The 24,092-nt window shown below is 43.9% G+C and overlaps 1 protein-coding gene across 2 annotated transcripts in view; it reads left to right on the forward strand.

The window, feature by feature from the left end:
- LOC147884550 (coatomer subunit beta-1-like) overlaps positions 1–23,189 on the forward strand; it is a 47,402-nt gene extending 24,213 nt beyond the window's left edge. Inside the window, exons 2-5 of one of the 2 annotated variants that reach the window (XR_015543533.1) lie at positions 1,014–1,523; positions 21,268–21,353; positions 21,448–21,735; positions 22,852–23,189. Coding sequence is in view for 1 of the 2 variants with exons in the window: in XM_087397160.1 (XP_087253286.1) it covers positions 1,014–1,523; positions 21,268–21,353; positions 21,448–21,641; positions 22,852–22,871 (810 nt within the window). In the remaining variant the exon portion in view is untranslated. The remainder of the gene's footprint in view (positions 1–1,013; positions 1,524–21,267; positions 21,354–21,447; positions 21,736–22,851) is intronic. The other variant, XM_087397160.1, reaches the window with a different exon arrangement.
- The last annotated feature ends 903 nt before the right edge of the window (positions 23,190–24,092 follow it).

Below are 24,092 nucleotides of genomic sequence, written 5' to 3' on the forward strand. Positions count from 1 at the left end.
TGGGAACATAGTATATTTTTATACTATGGTCTGCACCCACTGTTGGGCGTTGATGACGTCAGTGGGGATGTCATAGTAGCTAGTCCCTACTATGAATGATGGAGTTTATGGTTTTCAACCTTGTGAGTGACTATCATGAGATTGAAACTGCACTATGTTGTGTTTTTAGAGGATGAGTTTGGGAATGTTCCTGGATTCATCTAGGTATATGCTTTTGTCGTATTAGCGGACATGCAAATTTCACCTTGTGAAGTTTTCGTCCAAGTTGCGGCTTGCTGGTATTGTGATAATTCTTTCTATCTTAAATGGTGTGTTGCCCTATCAGCTAGATTTAGATTTAGATTTAGATGCTTGTTGGGGAGAGACTCAAATGAAAATATTTAGACTTCATAAGCAGTTGTAGCTTGAATGAAGAGATTTTGGACTACCTTTTGATTAGCCTTTTCCTGTAGTGCTAGCCTTTGTCATGGCTGAGTCAGCCCTTCACCTCCGGAGTGCCGACAGAAACTCAGTACAAAGACTTTGTATAAATGGATGCTCAAGTATGTGTGGGTGTGTGCATTTGTATGTGTGAGAGCATATTTTTATACTATGGTCTACACCCATTGTTGGGTGCTGATGACGTCAGTGGGGATGTCATAGTAGCTAGTCCCTACTATGCATGATGGAGTTTATGGTTTTCAACCTTGTGAGTGACTATCATGAGATTGAAACTGCACTATGTTGTGTTTTTAGAGGATGAGTTTGGGAATGTTCTTGGATTCATCTAGGTATATATGTTTAGTGATTTTTATTTTTTATTTTTCTCATTTACTCATAGTTTAATCAAAGTCTCTTACAAACTTCCTTTGCTCTTTCACTTCCTTAATAAAATTTTTAATGTGTGGGATTGGATATATTGTAGTATTATAAAGATATATTCAATCTTGTCCAACAAATGCAGGCATACACACCTATTATTTTGAATTGCTAAATGTGACTGAAGCTTTGCTGTGTTGTATATTGTTTTCCAGGGCATGAGCCAGCTTGAATTGGAGGATGAGGTCCAGGATGACCTCAAACGAGCTACAGGGGAATTTACAAAGGATGGTGATAACATCAGGAAACTTAACAGAGTATTGCAGCTCACTGGATTTAGTGACCCAGTCTACGCAGAGGCTTATGTGACTGTTCACCAGTATGATATAGTACTTGATGTCACTGTCATCAATAGAACACATGAGACTCTCCAGAATCTCTGTCTCGAGTTGGCCACAATGGGGGATTTGAAACTTGTTGAGCGCCCTCAGAATTATACTTTAGCTCCTGATGTGAGCAAGCAGATTCGTGCAAATATCAAGGTGTCCTCAACTGAGACTGGAGTGATTTTTGGCAACATTGTGTATGAGACCACTAGTGTTGTTGACAGAAATGTGGTGGTTTTGAATGACATACACATTGATATCATGGATTATATCTCACCAGCAACCTGTGCAGATGTTGCTTTCAGAAATATGTGGGCTGAGTTTGAATGGGAGAACAAGGTAAAGTGTTTGATATGTTTTTGGTTTTCTATCCTTTAAAAAGATGGGATAACCTGTTCTGCTAGAGTTTGTTGTTGAAGGTCATGTTTGGTATTGCTGTTTCAGGATAAAGATTGCATGCCCAGGATAGGTAGGAAAGTCTAGACAATTCCTTTGATGCACGTCTCTCTCTCTCTCCTGACCACGGATAGCAGTCTCTCTCTATTTCTCTCTCTCTCTATATATATATATATGTGTGTGTGTGTGTGTGTGCACGCGCGCCGATCAAGGTATTGCTGTTTGTTGTTGAAGGTCATGTTTGGTATTGCTGTTTCAGGATAAAGATTGCATGCTAGAGTTTGTTGTTGAAGGTCATGTTTGGTATTGCTGTTTCAGGATAAAGATTGCATGCCCAGGATAGGTAGGAAAGTCTAGACAATTCCTTTGATGCACGTCTCTCTCTCTCTCCTGACCATGGATAGCAGTCTCTCTCTATTTCTCTCTCTCTCTCTATATATATATATATGTGTGTGTGTGTGTGTGTGTGTGTGTGTGTGTGCACGCGCGCCGATCAAGGCCCCTCTGCCTGAAAACTGCCCTGTGCCCATGGCTGCGTCAAACTGCTCCAACACTCTGACCTTGGGCTGCATGCTCAATCCTCATGTGCTGCCCCCTTATGCTGCAGTCCTACTAGCTGCTTGCTGCTGATACGGGAAGGGGTTGGCTTCTATAGGCCAAACCCAAAGGCATCATGTATGGCCTTGAACTGGCAGACCAGCACGCTGAGGTGGCCTGCTGCATACATCTGTCTGTCCTCAAGAGGGAAGTAGCATACTGCAACAAACAGATCTGGCTGTTTATGTGTCGGATCCGGATCCAAAGAAACCTGGAATGCGCATCTCTCTGCTCTACTGAAATGGTCCCCAAAAGGGTGGATCTATAAAGGACTGCCACTCCTCCTGACCCTCATACTCCCCTTGTATCCCTTGTCTCATCTCTGTAAGCAGACTCCCATGTGTAGCCGCTGACTATTGGTAGTGGGCGCTCTGGACTCTGATGTGTGTCTGTGTTAAAGACTGACTATGTCGTGTCCTGTATAGGATTTCAAGTTCCCTGGTTCTGACCATAAGATACCATTACGGTTCCAAATGGTGCAAGATAGGGTCTCAGATATCTGAGTCTCATAGACCTCGCCTCCCTATGTAGGGGAGGGGACTGGTGTGTAGGGGAGGGGACTAGTGCCTGGCGAGGGCCTGTAAGAAGTCTTCCATCTCGTACCATTGCCCACTTCCCATCCTTGCGCCCCCTAAGGTCTTTATTGCAATAGAATAAGGCTTTGTACAATTGGCTCTAACAAGAGCATGGATTGAGTACAATCTGTGTGATCTAGAGCCTTGAGGCTCTTCTTTTATAATTTTAGCCTCCACCTGAAAGAAAGAGCTTTTTAATAAGCAGGGGCTAGCTTTTAGCTTTTTCCTAAGCCTAATTTAGGCATTCTTTTCTCAGATGTAATGACGGAGAAAAAGAGGCGACTTAGAGGTCCTTTAGGTGGAAAATGTGGAGGGACTATATAAGTCTCCTTCCACCCCCTACTATGTACTTTTTGATGTGATATCTAATCCTATCTACTCTCCCTTCCTCCTTGCCTACGCTCACTCACTTTCTCGCTCTCTCTCTCTTCCCTACTCCCTCTCAATCTCTCCCTCTCTTTCCTATCTCATTCTCTCTCTCCTACCCTTTCCTCTCCCTCTTCCCCTCTCTCTCTTCTTACAGAGATCACTTCTTACATATCACAGCGGAGGGTTTCATTGATCCACCAGGATTCACGCAGATTCACCTACCCCACTCGCTGAGGATTTCCCTCGGGCAGTTCCGGGTCTCTTCACACAGACTTCATATCAAGAGCGGCCGAGCAGAGCGGTTATCTAGGGAGAGGCGCATATGCACACTGTGTGACATGGAGAAGGTTGACTATCGTGGGATTGAAACAGCACTATGTTGTGTTTTTAGAGGATGAGTTTGGGAATGTTCCTGGATTCATCTAGGTATATGCAGGAGGTTGAGACAGAGGGGCATTTCATCTTCAGATGTCCAATTTACTATGAGATCCGAGGGCGTTTCTATTGCCTCTTCAGAGATAGTTATGGGATGTTGGCTGTGTTCTCTCCTACCCAGACCAACGATGTTTGGTTGGTTTCATTCATGAGATGCTCAGACACCGAGAGAGGATACTCCGAGCACGGAGATAGGAGCAGACTTCTCCCTTGACTGATACCTCCCAGAGCTCTATCACGGAGTTCTTTTAGCCAGATCACAGAGACCCCCATGAGGCGAGACCTCGACATGTCCGCGATCCGAAGCCCGTGACCCGACAACTCAGACAGAGGATTGACTCACAGATCACACTTGGGGACATCCCCTCCTTGTTTAGGGTCGGAGCCCGACCAACGGGGGTCACAATGGCCACGGTTAGACGCAAAGCTACGACCAAGAGACGTACCAGGACTGCACCCTTGAGGGGGCGACAACGCTCTATTGCTGATCTCATGCCTCCGCTTCCATAGCGTCATCCATCCTGATGTTCTGTTGCTGACGATGATGATGATGGTTATGATGGTGATGCCGACGATGATGCTGATATATATACATACATATATATATATATACATATAGTCGGGATATGGCTATGCTGTACTTACGATTTAGTACTGCCATTTTGCATTTTATTGCATTGTTTATATATATATATATATATATATCACAGTTACGCTGAAACGCGTTTCAGAGCCCAGCCAGGCCTGAAACGCCGTTTCAGAGAAGCCCCGTTTCCTGAAACGCATTTCAGGGTCTGAAACGTTTCAGGGTCTGAAACGTTTCAGGGTCCTGAAACGGCTGGCTGAAACGTTTCAGCCAGTCTGAAACGCGTTTCAGAGCCTTGAAACGCGTTTCAGAGCCCTGTAACGTGCCGTTTCAGACAACACAGGCTGCTAGGTCTCCAAAATCACATTTTTTGTCTTTTTGCTTTTGATTTTGGTCTCCAGGCTCCTTCCACTCCTTCAGCCTCATACTCTCTCCATCCTCAAGGTTTTCCAGCCCTCCTTCAGCCCCATTCACTCCTTTCCTCTCCTTTCTCTCCTGCAGCCTGCTTCAGCCCTCCATCATCATCTACTCCCCTCCCTTGCTGACGTGGCGTTTCCCCGTTTCAGCCCTCCCAAAAATCCCGAAACGTTTCCGTTTCCCGTTTCCCCGTTTCCGTTTCCCCTAACTATGATATATATATATATATATATATATAGTCGGGATATGACTATGCTGTACTTACGATTTAGTACTGCCATTTTGCATTTATTGCATTCTGCATTGGTGTGGATGCTCGGTTAGTAGCTTCACTACCACAGCTCATTGTATTCAGGTTTTTTCGCAGTCTCATAGACCCATCGGTCTTCCGAAGACTTTAATAAACTTTCTTTCTTTCTTTTCCTTCTCCCTTCTGCTCCTCTATTCCCCTTTCTTCAAATCTGTCCCTACCCCCTTCTCTACATTGGTATCAGAGCCTTGACCCTGGCACCATTCATCCTTCATCCTAGTTACGGGAGATGCTAGCGCCAACGCGAACGACTTAATGCTTGCAGTTCAACCTAATTCAACCAACGTCAAACCTTGAATGTCGTCAAAATAGAGCAGAGCAACTCGTGTATCTTAATAAACTTTCAGCTCTCGAAAATTTTGCAAGCTCCAATATGTGCAGCAGACCAATAGGCACTGGCTTCAACGACAAGCCTATCCAAGCAGTCATCAACAACAGCTGATTTTGGGTCATCGGTAGTCGTCCATTGAAACCAGTACCAGGAGGCGCTTGGTCCTTAATCCACTCGGTCGCTCACGCTCTCAGCCCGTCAGCCGCCATAGCCTCCCATCCACGTCTGTCAACATTACCCTACCCGCGTCCCTGCTCCCCCGTCGTCCCATGTCTTGTCTCGTCTAGTCCCGCCTCGTCATCGTCACCGCGTTGCGTTGCGCCGTCGCCATTTACGCATGCAAAAAAAAACCTTAGCTTCCTAAGGTTCGGTTAGCTAGGGTTAGTTTGGTTGGGCTAGGTTAGTTAGTTAGTTAGGTTAGTTTAGGTTTGGTTAGGTTAGGTCTAGCTAGTTAGTGGGTTGAGTTACTTTGTTTAGGTTTAGTTAGTTTGGTTGGGTTTAGGTTCAGTTAGTTGGCTAAGTTAGATTAGTGCTAACTAGGGTTAAATGGTCTAGTTAGGTTACCTTAGGTCAATGTCCTGATTGTCTTACCAGTCATAGGTTAGGAGGCCTAACTGTGTTAGGTGACTCAAGGATCTCCTCTCCCTGGTGTCCCATACCACCAGGTGGCGCTGTGAAGCGTGGGATCTGCTGTTGGGCCTTGGGCTACACTATGATGCATGCGCGCGTCCGCGACTCAATCTAGGATTAGACCTAGCACTTGGGAACGAGACTTGCTCCCATCGGCTCCCTGAGAACTGAATCTCTGGGTCCCTTATATAGACTTGGGTCCCAAGCGCCAAAAATAGCGAAGACCTCTAATTGGTTCGTACCCTTGCCACTTAACTTGAGAATCAAGCCTGCCTAGCTCTAAGCCTCCGTAGGCTACCTGAGCTAGTCTTGTGTACCTAGTACACGTCGGATACCAATCCGTGCACATGACATACTTGCCCCTTTCTAATAACTCACTCTTGAGTTCGCTAAAAAACCCGGGAATGTCCTCTGGAGGTTCTGTAATGTCTCCCATGCTGCATCCTCCTCAACACGATCCTTCCACTTGATCTTGTATTCCGTGATAGTTCTATTACGAATCTGTCTTTCACGAAATTCAAGAATACTCACATTCGTGTGGAATAAAACTCAAATCTGTAACTTCTATTATTTCTTGAGGAGAAACAAGTTGATCATGGCACCGAGTTACTCTTTCAGTCTACTAACATGAAATATTGGATATACTTTAACATCAGGAGGCAATTCTAGTCTGTATGTAACTGGTGTATTTCTTTTAATAACCTTGAATGGACCACAGTATCTGGGGGATAACTTCGGAACCAAACCAGTCCTTAGGCTCTTGGATTCCTTGGGAATACGCAAATATACCATTGTTCCTTCAGAGAACTCTCTAGGTGAATGATGTCTATTAGCATAAAATCTGTCCCGATCTTGGACACTTCTAAGTCCATGAGCCTTCAATATGTTTGTCAGGGGTGCCGTGATGTGTGAATAATCACGCACAGACTCCTGTAGAAATACTGTGAATCCTAGGAAAGAACGAAGTTGTTTCATAGTGTGAGGGATAGGCCATTCTAAAACCTTCTAGATACGATCGAGATCAATGTTAATAACTTCAGAAGAAATCTTGTGTCCTAAGTAGATGATCTCCTTCATAAAGAAGTTACATTTACTCATCTTGGCATAGAGCTTATGGTGTCTTAGAATAACTAAGACAATCCGGAATCTGGAGATATCCTATGTGATCCTCTAGCGTTCGGCTACATACCAAGATATCATCTAAGAACACAACGAATTTGCTCAAAAAATCTCGGAACAAATCGTTCATCATTTGCTGGAAGGTGGCAGAAGCATTGGTCAAACCAAAAGGTAATATGAGAAACCCGTAATGGCCATACCTAGTTCGGAATGCGGTTCTATCTATGTGTTTAGCATACATACGGATTTGGTGATAACTCGTACGCAAATCAATCTTAGTGAAATACTTCGCTCCGGCCAAACGGTCTATCAAATCATCGGAACGAGGAAGAGGTTATTGATTCTTAATTGTCACTTTATTCAATTGTTTATAATCTATACACATTCTCCACGAATTATCTTTCTTCTTTCTTAAGAGGACAGGTGCTCTCGAAGGTGATTTACTTGGGCGGATATAACCCATATTCAGATAATCTTGTAGCTGTGAAGCTAACTCATCCTCCTCAAGCTGGCTCATCCTATAAGGTGGAACACTAATAGATTGAGCCCCAGGTTCTAAATCTATGCGATGGTCTACTATCCATTTTGGAGGTAAACCTTCCGACAGTTGAGCAGGGAATACATCTATGAAATCATCCAACAACGTTCTCAATTCACAGTGTTCAGACTGTTAGAATTATAGATATAATTCAGCAGCGACCAATGTAATTTAATAAGCTAGTTAGGGGCACTTTTTCCTCTTTAAGAGGTTTTTTTCCCTAACCGCAGTTAGTCCACTAACTATGGTTAGTGACTACTAAGGTTTTGTCACTAGGACAAAACCTTATCTCACTCCTTCGGTTGTATCTCTCTTATACTCATCTATTTTGCAACTAAGCTTTTTGCTCTCACTCTCTCTTGCTTCTTGCTCTCATTTGCTCTCTCTCTCTCATTCTCACATTTGGTATCAGAGCAGGTTCAAGAGCTCTGTGCTCCCTGCTCCCTTCAGCTCCTGCTCTCAGCCTCTAGCTCCCACGAGCTTCCATCGCAAGATCCGTACTAAACTGGCCGTACACTCCCGTTCGCTGCAGCCGTACAACAGGCCCGCATTCGCGTCGTACAATCAACTCGTCCGTACGGATTTGCATTCCGCGTACAGATTCGTCGTCCGTACAATTGTACTGACAGACTTGCATCTTTCGTACCTCGTCGTATGGTTGTGCGTAAGCTTTCGTCTGTACATAACTCGATCTGCGTCGTACGCTTGTACTTCGTCGTACATCTCGGGTACTTGCTTGTCCGTACACGCATTTCGTCGTACAGTATCGTACTGGTACGGTCTTCCGCCGTACAGCAACGCAAGCAACCGTACACATACGTACCTACAGATATGTATTTGCAGATCCGTACCTGCTACCTCGATCTGTGCATTTTGCCGTACTGTAGATCCGTACATACTCACCATCCAGCCGTACCTGTCTGTGCCGTACTTTCGTACTGCACACTTGCATCAACCATTCCGTACAGTTGTAATGCAGGTGTACGGATTCCGTACAGGGTTTATTGTGCAAGCTCCTTCATATACCGGTGATCCTTGGTAGGCATTCTTGCAATTCTTCTGCAACATTTGCAGATCTGGTGGTATTTGTGCAGACATTTGTAGTCTTTTGCAGTCATTTGGGTATTTTCGGGTTCGTAGTTGCTTGTGAAGCAGACATTGCAGGCAGATTCAGAGGTTTAGCCCAAAAATTTGGGGCTTTCTGCTGAAATTGCAAAATTTGGGGCTTTTTGTGCTTTTGCCTCTTTCTGGTTGCAATTTCAAGCTTGAAATTTGGGGCTTTCAGTTTCGCAGTACAATTTCTTGCATAAATTTGGGGATTTTGTGATTACACTGCAATTTCGCAGTGAAATTTGGGGCTTTTGCAGACAGAGCGCAATTTTTACAACATTTGGGGCTTTTGGTCAATTTGCCCCTTTCTGGTTGCAATTTCAGGCCTATTTTGGGGCTTTTGTGTTGGAGAAGCAATTTTGGAGATTTCACACTGCCTTTCTTGAAGTGTTTTGCAGCACTTTTGGCAGATTTTGGAGAGTTTTTGATGCTTGGACAGATTTCTGACAATGCAAGTGCAGAAATCTGAGTTGCATTTACAGCCAGTGCTTGGCTGTGTTTTTTGGGAGTTGTGCATTTCATTCCGAGTAAGGGAATTCAGTTTTGCATTTGCTGTATTTTCTTTCTCAGACATGGCCCAGCAAAATCAGAATGATTTCGGTTTTAGTGGTCTCTCACAAGAGGACAAGCTGGATGGTACCAACTACTCCCTCAGGAGTTTTATGGTACGCAATATTCTGATTTCTCGTAATTTGTGGGACTATGTAAGTGGGGATGACTTCCGGTCAGCAAATGTGGCACCTAATACCCCTCCCCAACAAGGAGGAGGCAGAGGTCGTGCACAGGGTACAGCTGCAGCACAAGTTATTGGTGCAGTTATACCTACCACTCCAGAGCAGAAGAGATGGGATTCACGTGATGCTTTAGCTTTGTCGTATATTTCTCTTTCAGTGAAAAGATTCATCAATCCGCATATCCGGTTGTATAAGACCTCGAAGGCAACGTGGGATATCTTAGAAAGCATGTATGCAGCCCGGAATGATGCAAGGGTATCTTTCTTGAAAAGAGAGTTAAGTAATACACATATGGAAGAGGGTGACTCCATGTCAGTCCACCGCACAAAGCTATAGGATCTCAGAGAGCAATTATTGAACATTGATGAGATTATTCCTGATTCAGAGATGATTACCACCACTCTGAATTCTCTTCCGGAGACTTATCTCAGCTTTCATACCTCGCTGAACTTATCATTGAGGGGGGGTGCAAATCCTCTCACTTTTCATGAGTTGATAGGACTTCTGCTTCAGGAAGAGCAGACCAGGAAAAACTTGGCTTCACGTGCAGGTGAACAAGCTATGCTCTCAAAGTTCAAGTCAAAAGGAAAGGGACAGGCAAAGACATCAGTAAATCAGCCTTCCAGTGGGTCAGGACAGCTTTCACAAAAGACTAAGAATGATGCAAGTAAGCCCAAGAAGAAGGGTTTTTGTCATTACTGTAAAAAGCCAGGTCATCACATTGCAGAATGCAGGAAAAGGCTTGCAAAAGAGAAGAAAAACAGCTCCGGTATGGCTGTTTCAGATTCAGCTCCTCATGCATCTGACAGTGGGGATGCTGCAGCCAACTTTGTTGGACAGGATTATGCCTTTTTATCTTGCATTTCAGATTCTAGGCTGGCTGCTCCAGATGCTCGGGATAGTACAGCCACTTGTAATGATGATACATATGCCTTTTTGACTTGCAGTTATGATCCTTCCACGGATGCATCAGCTTTCAGTGTCAATGAAACACTGAACACTTGGTATTTTGACAGCGGTGCCTACAAGCATCTCACTTCTAGGAAGTGTCTCTTCACTTCCTTGCATCCACCTCCCGTTGGTAAGAAAGTCACTTATGCCAACAACTCGTCATATTCACTACGTGGTACAGGAGAAGTTGAGCTTACCGCCATTGATGGCTCAGTTTTCAGACTTTCAGATGTCTTGTATGTGCCTGGTATCACCAGGAATCTCCTTTCAGTGTCCACTCTTAACAGGGCTGGATTTCAGGTCATCTTTGAGGATGACAAATGTGCTGTCCGAGACAGAGAAAATAATTATGCCTTGAGATTATCTGGTACTCTGTTGCGTGGGCTTTTTCAGCTTGATCTTTTTGAGAAAAGAGCAGCCCATGCTCTTGCAGTTTCTACTCCTACTGTTGCCATGCAGAATGCAGAGTTATGGCATGCCAGATATGGCCACATGCATTACAACAGCTTGATGACACTTCAGAAGCACTCTATGGTTGATGCATTGCCACCTCTTGAGATACCTCCTCCACATGCCTGTGAAGGGTGCATTTTAAGCAAGATGCACAGATTCTCCTTCAAAAAGGATGGTTCAGTTAAAACTGTCCGAAAATTACAGCTTATACATAGTGATGTCCGTGGTCCCATGAGGACTCCACATCATTGGGTGGTCATCTCTACTTTGTTACTTTTATTGATGATTACTCCAATTTCACTTGGGTCTTTGGGCTGAAGCGCAAATCAGAAGTGTTCATGGTGTTTAAACACTTTTCAGCCATGGTTGAAAATGAATCTGGACTCAAGATACAGACATTGCGCACAGATAGAGGTGGGGAATACTTGTCTGCAGATTTTGATGCTTTTCTAAAAGGCAAGGGTATTGTGCATCAGCTCACAGTGAGGCTGACCCCTCAGCAAAATGGCAAAGCTGAGAGGAAAAATAGAACTCTCATGGAGATGGACAGATGTATGCTGAAAGGCAAACGCATGCCTCACAAATTCTGGCTTGAGGGTCTGATGTGTGCCAATTACATTTTGAATCGGGCTCCCACTAAGGCTTTAAAAACAAAAACTCCCTATGAGGTCTGGAATGGGAGAAAGCCTTCAGTGGATCATTTCCGAGTCTTTGGATGCCTTGCTCATGCTCATGTGCTAGTTGAATTTAGGCACAAGTTGTCAGATAAAGCCATTAAGTGCATATTTGTTGGGTACAGTGCAGAAAGCAAGGGGTACTGTCTCTACAATCCTGCTACACGCAAGATCATTGTTAGTAGAGATGTGATATTTGCAGAAAATTCAGCTCACACTCAGGCTGAATTTCAAATGCCTTCTTCTTCAGAGGATGTCTTTGAGGGGTTGCTACCCATTGCCTTGGGTTCCCCTGCTGATATTTCTGATGCAAATCAGAATTTACAGCCACCTCCCGATGCTTTAGTTCCGCAACAGGATGTCTTGCCACCTCCACAGGCAGTGGAACAGGTGGTGCAACAAGAAATTGCAGACATACATGCAGCAAAAACAGTCCCAAACTGGCTGTTACAGACTCTCAGGGAGAGTAAAATTGATGCTCCGTTACCTGGCAGGACTCGCAGTGCAGCAAGGCACATGGAAGGTGCTAATTCAGTGGAATCAGCACATGCAGGTACTCTTCTTGATGAGGAGGAGCCTGCCACATTCGAAGACGCAAAGGACAATGTGCATTGGATGAATGCCATGTGCGATGAGTTGCAGTCCATTGGAAAAAATCAGTTGGGATGTTGTCGACTTGCCACCAGGTAAACATGCCATTGGCACACGATGGGTTTTCAAGGTCAAACGGAAGCCAGATGGCTCCATTGACAGATACAAGGCAAGGCTGGTTGCTAAAGGCTATGCTCAGAAAAAGGGCATAGATTATGAGGAGACATTCGCTCGTATATCCCGGATGACCACCATCCGATCTGTTATTGCAATGGCTGCACATTTTGAGTGGAATGTTCATCAGTTGGACATAAAAACAGCCTTCTTAAATGGAGACTTGTTGGAAGAGGTGTATGTCAAACAACCTCCAGGCTTTGAAATTACAGCAAATGCACTTCAGGTATGCAAGCTACACAAAGCTTTGTATGGGCTGAAACAGGCCCCTCGTGCATGGTATGCCAAGATTCATGCCTTTTTGACCAGCAAGGGGCTGCACAATAGTCCTACTGAGAGCACCCTCTACATCAAGATGGATGGGGGGGAAATTTTAGTCATCCTTCTTTATGTCGATGACTTACTGCTCACAGGGTCCAATAAAGACAAAATTGCAGATTTCAAAGCTGATTTGCAGACCAACTTTGACATGTCAGATTTGGGGCTGCTTCACTTTTATTTGGGGATCCAGTTCTATCATGAGAGACGTGGCACTGTTATGTCTCAGTCCAAGTATGTGCAGAAACTCTTGGACAGATTTAACATGCATGATTGTAAGCCCATAGCCACTCCCATGGAGCCGGGGCTGAAACTCACAATGCATGATGTAGGAGAATTAGTTGATGCCACACTTTACAGTTAGGCTGTTGGATGCCTCATATATCTCTACAACACTAGACCTGATATTTAGTTTGCAGTATCTCAGGTGAGCAGGTATATGCACAGCCTAAAAACTATGCATTGGCAGGCAGTTTAGCGCATCTTTCGTTATTTGCAGGGCACGAAATCTTTTGGCTTGTTATTTCCCAGGGGGGTGACTTGCAGATGCATGCCTACAGTGATTCAGATTGGGCTGGTGATTATGACACTAGGCAGTCCACTAGTGGCAATTGTTTCTTTTTGGGTAAAGCTTGCATTTCCTGGCTGAGCAAGAAACAATCTACAGTGGCTACCTCATCATGTGAAGCTATGCTCAGAAAAAGGGCATAGATTATGAGGAGACATTTGCTCCTACATCCCGGATGACCATCATCTGATGTGTTATTGCAATGGCTGCACATTTTGAGTGGAATGTTCATCAGTTGGACATTAAAACAGCCTTCCTAAATGGAGACTTGTTGGAAGAGGTTTATGTCAAAGAACCTCCAGGCTTTGAAATTTCAAGAAATGCACTTCAGGTATGCAAGCTACACAAAGCTTTGTATGGGCTGAAACAGGCCCCTCGTGCATGGTATGCCAAGATTCATGCCTTTTTGACCAGCAAGGGGCTGCACAATAGTCCTACTGAGAGCACCCTCTACATCAAGAAGGATGGGGGGGAAATTTTAGTCATCATTCTTTATGTCGATGATTTACTGCTCACAGGGTCCAATGAAGATAATATTGCAACATGTCAGATTTGGGGCTGCTTCACTTTTATTTGGGGTCCAGTTCTCTCAAGAGAGACGTGGCACTGTTATGTCTCAGTCCAAGTATGTGCAGAAACTCTTGGACAGATTTAACATGCATGATTGTAAGCCCATAGCCACTCCCATGGAGCCGGGTTGAAACTCACAATGCATGATGCAGGAGAATCAGTTGATGCCACATTTTAGAGTCAGGCTGTTGGATGCCTCATTTATCTCTGCAACACTAGACCTGATATTTAGTTTGCAGTATCTCAGGTGAGCAGGTATATGCACAGCCCAAAAACTATGTATTGGCAGGCAGTTAAGCGCATCTTTCGTTATTTGCAGGGCACGAAATCGTTTGGCTTGTTATTTCCCAGGGGGGTGACTTGCAGATGCATGCCTACAGTGATTCAGATTGGGCTGGTGATTATGACACTAGGCAGTCCACTAGTGGCAATTGTTTCTTTTTGGGTAAAGCTTGCATTTCCTGGCTGAGCAAGAAACAATCTACAGTGGCTACCTCATCATGTGAAGCTGAGTACAGGGCAGCTTTCACAGCAACAGTTGAATGTGTCTGGCTGCGTCGTCTATTTGCTGATCTTCATCTGTCATTGGAGGGTTCTTCTCCAATTCTCACTGATGGTCAGAGTGCCATTGCAGTGGCAAAGAATCCAGTGTTTCATGCTCGCACGAAGCACATTGAGGTTCACTATCACTACGTCAGAGAGAAGTTGCATGTAGGAGAGATCAGTATGATCTTTGTGTCCACACATGACAATGTTGCAGATATTTTCACCAAAGCACTTCCACGTGAAAAGTTTGAGGCATTTCGCAGTGCCCTGAACTTATATCCGTTTGGTGATTAATCATCCTTGTACATGAAATTGGCACTGCAGGGGGGTGTTAGAATTATAGATATAATTCAGCAGTGACCAATGTAATTTAGTAGGCTAGTTAGGGGCACTTTTCCCTCTTTAAGAGGTTTTTTTCCCCTAACCGCAGTTAGTCCACTAACTATGGTTAGTGACTACTAAGGTTTTGTCACTAGGACAAAACCTTATCTCACTCCTTCAGTTGTATCTCTCTTACACTCATCTATTTTGCAACTAAGCTTTCAGCTCTCTCTCTCATGCTTCTTGCTCTCATTTTCTCTCTCTCTACCATTCTCACACAAACACACTTAAATCATTTTTGTTATTAACAGAAACAACAAATGAAGAAAGCGGAATCAAAACACACTGATACACATCATAATCAGAAGTGTTTATTATATTCCGAAGTTGCATCGCAGATACAATAGGTCCTTGAGAAGAGGGAATATTATCACACTGAATACAAAATTGGGCGAAGGGTTTGTTCCTTCCATCCAATCCGAACATCGTGGGTTTTAAACAACTCTATTCCGATTAACAAGTCCACATGCTCCAAGTGCATGACATAGCACGTAAGAGCAGCTGTGTAGTCTTGAATCCGAATAGAAAGCGCTTCAATCTTGCGATTCCAAAATTGCTTTCCAGTTGGAAGCTGCACCTCGTAGGTGTGATCGCTAGGTATCGTGGACAGCCCCATCTTTTGCACAAGTTTGTAATTAACAAAGTTGTGAGAGCTGCTCGCGTCAAAGAGAATGTGAACTCTTTGGTCCCTAACTTCTCCTTAAACTCAGAAAAGATCATGGGAACCAAATAACGAATTATTAAAAGTGCAATTACAAGAAAGTGGGTAGGTAATGACATTTACAGAAATGCCTGTCAGCGAAACTTGATTAGCTCCTTTAACTTGGCACCTGGACCCGCATGGAGCTTCGGTCTTGACGCTTGCTTTTGGTTCTTGCGCTTAGGACAATCATACCTAGCGTGGCCCCGCTCCTCGCATATGAAGCAACGTCCTTCTTTCTTTAGCTTAAACGTATGAAGGAAACGGGCACGACTATTCTTCGCCTGAGTCGAATGTTTCTTGGAGGCGTTGTCTAAAGACTTTGACTCCCCGGTACCAGTGGTAGATTGGAAGAAATTCTCTTTTTTTTCCCACCCGTTTCGGCAACTGTGGTTCCCTTTGCGCTGGCCATGGTATCATCATAGATGCGCGCGTAATTCATGGCCTCTTGCAAAGTGCTACACTTGTTCTTGATCTGTAACTTGTACGAGTCGGGCAAACCATCCACAAAGAAGCCTAACAAAGTCACTGGATCCATCTTTGTAGCTCTGGTCTGCAAATCCTGAAACCTCTGAAGATAAACCTCAAAAGTCAGATTCAGCTTGGATAGATCGAGGGCTTTGAGCTTGCCTACGATATCGTAATCTCCCTCCTTCTTTAGAAACTCTTTCCTGAAGAGTCCTTCGATATTCTATCCATGTTGTTTCTTCCACCACAATGAAGGCTTTCCTGACATAAACCCTGCTGCAAGCTGTATTTTCTTGTCATGCGGGTAAGAGTGAAACTGGAAGTGTACTTGCCACTTGTGCAACCAAGTGTCAACAGCCTCCTTCGTACGAGACTTCTTATCTCCGGGAAAAAGATCTGGAGTGATGTTTAGACCTAACACTGAGGCCATGGCATCCACATGTGTGAGCGCTTGAACAGTGCTAGTCAAAAGTGTGAGTGTACTCTGAATCCCTTGGAGTTGCTGTGCAAACCCCGTTTGATTCGTGTTAACCTGCTCAAACTTTTCATCGAGAGCAGTGGTGAATTCACTGAAGGTTGTCTTCGTAATCAAATCATCGTAGAGACCTTGGTCATCCTCCGCATGGTAGTTCATATCTTGGTCTCCCATCGCAAGCTCGGGGTCTACGGAATCAGCCATGACTGAAATCTGATCTGAAAAGAAGACATGCTAGAGAAGAGAAGGAACAGGTGGTCTCGAAACTGGGAGGCTGCAACAGAGAGAAAAGCTGACGAAACAGAGGTGATGAAGAAAGAGGGCTGGCTGGACGAAAGGAAAAGGGGCTGGTTGAGGCTATCAATCACTGAACCCAGCTCCTGGCTGTGCCGTACGGATATATGCAGCCGGCGGTACCTGAGATTGGAATCGCCAAGAGGGGCCTAGAAGTAGAGACTTGCGCACAGGTCACGAGAAGGGGAGGAGCTGCCGCTGAGCTATGCTCTAGAATGGGTGGGCGAAGCTTTTAGATAGCTCAGCTTTCTAAAAAGCCCACCCTCCTAAGTCGGAGGGGTGGTGCTTTTTTTAGCGTCCAGGCCCCCCGAATTAGCTCAGCCTTGCCTGCGACCTGCTCCAACCCATGGCACACCCCACTACTCACCCCTTGGCTGCGAATTGCTCCAGTGAACTTCTCTAGCCTATGGCGCTCTCCTGGTCTCTGCTCAGCCTGACCGTACGTGGGTTCAATTGAAGCTCCGCCTCAGCCCATCGCTTACCAATGATCAGCCCATCGCTTCTCTCCTACAATCACTTCTCTCTTGGAATCTCTCTCCCTTGCAATCGTTCTCTGCCCCTCTAAGCTACACCTCGCTCTCTCTCTCTCTCTCACCTAACGCCTCAGTTCAACTTCGAATTCACTCACTCTCTGCCTTCTCCTACCTTCTTTTCCTAAATTAAACCACTTCCCTTAACTAATGAATTAATCAAGCACTGGGAGAGTAATGAACATGAATTTCGAAATTAGGGCATACCTGGAGAAAAAATCGTCTAAAATTCTCGCAACAGAATTTCCTACCTTAGGAGTTGGCTCTGATACCAACTGACACGACCCCAGTACTCCTGAAACCTCTGACCTGCAAGCAAACACAAGAACACACCAAACGTGAGGAAACTGAGCAGGTTGCTCACCACCCAACCATGACATCTACTGGATGCGATCCCGAATCAGGAGCTGTCCCCTCCGAGCCACGAGCTGAGCTACTGGCATGAACTCCCATCCAGATCCTAACCAGCTTGGTGTCCCATACCACCAGGTGGCGCTGTGAAGCTTGGGATCTACTGCTGGGCCTTGGGCTATGCTATGATGCAGACATGCGTCGGTGACTCAATCCAGGATCAGACCTAGCACTTGGGAATGAGACTTGCTCCCATCGGCTACCTGAGAACTGAACCTCTGGGCCCCTTATATAGACCTCTAACTGGTTCGTACCCTTGCCACTCAACACGAGAATCAAGCCTGCCTAGCTCTAAGCCTCCTCAGGCTACCTGAGCTAGTCTTGTGTACCCAGTACACGTCGGATACCAATCTGTGCACATTACACTTGTGGCGAGATGTAGTTAAATTTGTCAGTGAATGTTTGCCCTGCAAGCAACCAAGCCAAGCAGCAGAAGTACGCGGATGAACACAGGAGGTATCTGTCTTTTGAAGAAGGGGATTATGTGCACTTACGCCTCCATAAGAACCATTATGCCTCGCTGAAGGGTAACACCAGCACGAAGCTTGGTCACAGGTATAACGGTCCCTACAGGATCATCCGCAAAGTTGGTGAGCTGGCGTATGAGTTGGAGCTACCCAAGACCTCCAGGATTCATAATGTTTTCCATGTGTCCTTGCTGAAGCCACATGTCGGACAGCATGTCCAAGTCCTTTCTGAGCTACCATCTATGGATGAGGAGGGCCACATACTCTATGTTCCGGAGTGCATCATGGGTTTCAGGGATCACGTACTTCGAAACAAAGTCTACACCGAGTATCTTATGATGGCAGGGACTCCCTGAGGATGAGAACTCATGGCAGCCAGAGAGCATTGTCCAAGACAACCCCTATCTCTTACCGGGCTGATTATTATTTGCTGTTGGCTGCACCTATTTAACAGCTCGCATATGAAATTTTGAGGGCAAAATTCTATGGGAAGGGATGGCTGTAATGAAGGGGAAAAAGAGGCCAAGTTAGAGAGGCCCTTTAGGTGGAAAATGTGGAGGGACTATATAAGTCTCCATCCACCCCCTACTATGTACTTTTTGATGTGACATCTAATCCTATCTACTCTCCCTTCCTCCTCCATGCCTACGCTCACTCACTCTCTCTCTCTATTCCCTACTCCCTCTCAATCTCTTTCCCTCTTTCCTACCTCATTCTCTCTCTCCTACCCTTTCCTCTCCCTCTTCCCCTCTCTCTCCCTCCCTTTTGCTCCTCCATCCCCCTTTCTCCAAATCTGTCCCTACCCCCTTCTCTACATCAAAAAGCTGAGCTTTCCCTAAAATCAGCTTTAGGAAGCTTTTATTACAAAGTGCGCTGGATTTTCTTGTTGATTTTGACTTGTGGGGTCCTCCATAATGTAGGCGTCCACATTCTTAGTGCTTTTTGCTTTGCAAGACCTTCTTTTTGCACTTTCCCTTAATTCTAGGGCCTTTTTGCACTCCTCTTGCTCCTACACAATACCACAAACAAATACCAACACTTTAACCCATTAGAGGTTGGTCAAATCCATGCATTCTAGTTCTTGGACTATTTCTAGTCACAGTTCTCTTTTTACCAATGCAAGGCAAAAATAAAAACAATAAGCTTAAACCGACTTCACCATTCTTTGACCGGAGTCAATTCTAATAAAGATTACTTCTTATTTTCTTAGGAGAAGTACCAAATGGTGACACTGGTCCACATATACCTCCTCCTTTAGGTTCCCGTTCAGAAAAGAAAATTTGACTCCCATTTGGAGAATGGACCACCCATGTGGACAGCCAAGGCTATTACCATCTCTCAAAGATCACCATCTATGTTGTAGGAGCAAAGGTCTTATCAAAGTTGAGACCCTTTTTCGTTCGTGAGCATACTATTTACCACCAGTGTGGCTTTGTATTTGTCAAAGCTCCCATCGGATGTAAACTTAACCTTGTACACCCACTTAGTACCAATCACCTTCCTTTAGCAAGGTGTGTCCACCAAGTCCCATGTGTCATTCTTCAAAATGGCATCCATTTCAGCCTTCATGGTTGCTTGCCATTCTGGTATATCTTTTGCTTCTTCAAAAGATCTTGGCTCATCGATTTGAGCCATGTTTGTACAGTTTGTTGGTAGTTTTTGTACTTGATATCTACCATGATATATGTTCTATTTTTGGCTGTACATCTATGTTCTCTTCCTTGAGTTGTCTTCTATTATTGTTGTGTACAGCAGATAGAGTTCAGTTGTGCATCTTGCATTCTTGGAGTAATTTTCTGTTGTGTGGGAGTCGGCATTTAGCAAGCAAAATCTCTCTATTTTCTATAAGTATGCTGATAACAAAGCCCTATGTGTGCCTAAGCAAGCCCTATGTGTGCTCTAAACAGTTTGGGAGAGTATCATAACAAAAGATAGGTGGAAATGGTAGCTCTTGGCATGAGGGGGTGTACTGTGAGATGAAGGCTGGGATCCCATGACGTAGTCAAGCCTCATTTGGGGGCTTAAACAGGTGGGGCATTGACCCTATACTTCCAACAAATATTACCAATACAACTTTGACCATGTCTTAGTTTCACATCTATGGTAGCTATCTTGCCACTCTCTTAGAGTGCATAGATGAGCAACCATCGATGTTTAGTGCGAAGGAAGGAATGATGGTTTCTCAGCCACCATTCTTAAGTATCGCAGTAAGTCTTTGGAAAGTTCATACGGACACACTCTATTACATTCTTGACCAGCCTATGTCTGTTTTAGAAGACATCCTTTGTCCCACCACCTCTACGCTCTTCACCACAGCCTGCCTCAAAGAGGCCATCAAGAATTTATAGCACAGAAAAGCCAAATTCTTGCACAGAAAAGCCAAGGATCAAGAGCACTTTGCTTACTAAATTATTTTTATTTTTTCTCATTTACTCATAAATTTATCTAAAGTCGCTTATAAACTGCCTTCTTGCCTTTGTTCTCTCTCTTGCTCTATAAAAAATTTAATTGTAAGATTGTATTTTTTCTTGTCTTATGAAGGCATATATGTATATATCAAGAGTGGCCCACAAGTCAAAACTGAGCAATAGGATAGACTCTAGTCTCATGAAGGTACCAGAGCTCCAAGTACATGTGCAGGCTCTATATAACCCGGCTCCCTGATGGCCCTCTGATGTGATGCAAAGGGCTCATGTATCTGTGTCTGCCGGGCTGTCTCCCAGAGTGGGGGGCACGCTGTCCTGGATCTCTGTATCCGATGGATGGGCTACATTGAGAGTAATGCCTGGTCTCTGGTGGTCCCCTCTGAGGAGGGCTGAGATATGTTGGACCTCAATCGTGCGTGATGTATATATCTTTGCAAGGTAGTGTATGTGTAGGCATGTTTGCAGTCCTGTTAAGGTAGGCGGATATGTTGGTGTTTAACACTCCTTGCGATGTCAGCGTGCCTGTTTTAACCACCCTAGTCCAACTGGAATGTTGCCATCAACAAGTATAGCATTGAAGGATGCACTTATTGCAATATGGACCAAATGATGCGTGGTATGTTGATAGTGCTGCTTCTAAGTAGGTGAAATATATAATAGGAAATGAAGATGGTACAATAGGAAACATATAATAGGAAATGGTACGAGAGAGACAGTATCATGCAGACTATGGTGCAAGTCTCAACCCACCCGTTTATGTATATTTTCAAAAAGTTGTAATTGTGCCTGCATTGAAGTTGGATCATGACAGTTCATTTAAGTTTCAAGGCTACAGGAGTTATTGTTTGACACAATAGCTTTCCATTCTAAATAGCAGTCTCTCTAAACAGTGACTGTTACTGGCGCTTCATGCTAACATGTTTTCACACCTTGTTACAGGTTGCAGTTAACACAACAATTCAAGATGAAAAAGAGTTTCTCAATCATATTGTAACCTCCACAAATATGAAGTGCCTCACTCCTCCGTAAGTCTTTGTATGGATTTTGCAGTAATGTTGGCAGTCTGACCATTATTCACATTCTTATTAACTACTGTATCATTTCATATTTGTGCTGCAGTTCTGCCCTAGAGGGAGATTGTGGGTTTTTGGCAGCCAATCTATACGCTAAAAGTGTTTTTGGTGAGGATGCCCTTGTGAATATTAGTATCGAAAAGCAACCAGATGGGAAGCTGACTGGCTACATCAGAATCCGCAGCAAAACTCAAGGCATTGCTTTGAGTCTGGGTGATAAAATTACCCTCAAACAGAAAGGTTAAGATCTATTTTGTTTGCTGCCAAAACACTGCCTCGATTCTATCATAGGGTGTGGGGGGTTTCACCTAGTTTAACTTGGGACCTGCTACAGGTTTGCTCTCTAGCATTTACATAGTTGTCTTGCAAAGTTCCGATTTTGTCTAGCACATACCTGAGGCTCTTCAATGATCTTGTTAGAGAATTTGTGTATGAGGCACATTCTTTGCATTGAAATTTGAGTTCTATTTCTTCTTGACATGGCATACAGTGGCTGTTTCTAAGGCTGTTGTCAAATTAAGACAGTTTTTCATGGTGGCTAAATAGGACCATACATTTTTAGGTCTGAGGAATTGCTTAGTAACTACTTTTGTGCTTCGTGATTGTAAGTTAATAACTCTGTTATCCAACTTTTAACATAGTTACTCAAGCAAACCCTGGCAGGTTTGTTCTACTTTTGTCGTGGCTGTAAATGAGAGGTTCTTTGGTCAGGTCAATAGTGAATATAATGATAGTATTATTGTTTTTAATTTTGGACGAGGCAAACGAAAGGCTTCTGCTCCTAATGTTTAGTTTGATTGATTAATTGTATCTTCCTTGTGTTTGTGTTGAATTGTAGTCTTGATTGACTTTTGCAACCTTGAGAGTTCAGAGTACACTGCCTCCCTCGTTTCGTTTTCTTTTCTGATTGGTTTGCTTGGTTGGGCCTATTGTGGTAAACCATTGTACTGCGGCGTACTTATTTACTGAACAATAGTAACGTCTGTGGGCATAGTTCCAAATATACATTTGTAATATCAGACTTTTGCGAGTATGATACATTGGCAAATGCTTGCTATTCTCTACAGGTTGATAATATACGTGCCTCAAACCCTACCCCCTAACCTCCTCACCATAAGGTGCAAAAATATATAGAATGCATGTCTTGTTCGATGTCAAAGGACCCAAAAACATTAATGCACTCACACATGTGAGCTTAGGAGAGGCTGAAGCATGTCTAACCTAGTATTCGGTACAAATTGCCTCTACAAAATGACTGTAAAAGTCGAGATTGAATATTTCAATGGGTGAGTATGTTTGCATCATAAGAAACATCCATATTTTCCAATGTCTGCCCTACCAAGCATACTGTGTATTTGGAACTATGTAGGCAGTGGGTGTTGCGATTTGAAATCATGATTTTTGAGATTGAATGAATTCTCAAGTTGCTTTCTTGAACTTTTTGATGTAGGGGACTTGAAGAAGAGCTGAGTTCATTGTCTTGGCATGGTATGGAAGTTCCATTTATGTACTTTGAGTACATGTCTTGTAGAGAGACTGATTTATAAATCAAGAAGACTGGTAAATGAACAAACATATGTGCGGGTAAATGAACATACATACATGCAGCTGATGCCTCTGCCTAAATCATTCACGTCTTGTGTGATATGGTTGCACGTGTGTGGTAGGGTTCTTAAGGTGTCCATTGTTACATCACTCTTGCCTGCACCTCGACTGTTGTTACTGTTGATATATTAGCCCTAGTGGAAATAAATTATGGGAAATGGTTGCATTTTCTTGGTTTTTACCAATTACCTCAATGTAGCGGATTTTGAATCCCATTGCTCGTAGAATTCTTGAGATTATAAGCTTTGTTCCTCAATGCTGAAAAAACAATTGCATTTGCTTTGTGTAGTGCTATATTTTAGAATTCTTGTAGTGTTCTCTCTTTAGAGTTGCTTTGCAATTTGATAGTGCTTACTTGGATTGTTTTTTAAGTTCCCAAAGCCTCATGCTAGAGTTTGGAGCATTTGTATCATTGTAGCTTCTTGTTAGCAAGGTGGATATATGCTTGCGCTAGGTATTCTTTGGTTTTTAGGTTATCTGGTCCAACCTCCTTGTTTCCCTATCCTCTACAATTCCTTGTTTTGTTTTCCTATTTAGTTGTGATTGGCTACTTGATCATTAATTATTGACACCTTTGCTTCTTTTATGAGGTGCGTTTGGGTTAGTGCTATATATGTGTGTAGGAGAGCCTATGGTGAGCTTCATCAAGGCAATGTAAGATGGGAGAGAAGGGGGTTGTAATAGTTGAGGGGACATTAGCAGCACAAGAGGGTGTGTAGGGGTTAGAAGCAGGCATTTATATGTATATGTTTGTGTGAGTGCGTGTGTCTATGTAAGAGTTCTATACATACATACATACATATATTTTGTGTGTGTAAAATATATGTATGGCGTGTGTGTGTGCGCGCGTGCGTGCATGTGTGTGTGTGTTCTTTAGTTCTTTAAAAAACAAGGACAATATTGTAAAATAGAAAGCAATTCAGTGTTCCCTCCACGTGACTTTTGTAGTCAACGGTTGAGCAAAAAAGGAGGTGCATACAAGTGGAAGAGCTCTTAGGAAAAGGGACATCAATAAGTTGTTCCACCTATTACATAGTATTAGAACCCAAAGCAACACAAAGTTAATGCAAATCAATGGGCGTATGA

The sequence above is a fragment of the Dipteris shenzhenensis genome, chromosome 26 (genome assembly GCF_047967505.1).
Source record: "Dipteris shenzhenensis isolate YYH24624 ecotype China chromosome 26, Dip_SZ_1.0, whole genome shotgun sequence".
NCBI lineage: Eukaryota > Viridiplantae > Streptophyta > Polypodiopsida > Gleicheniales > Dipteridaceae > Dipteris > Dipteris shenzhenensis.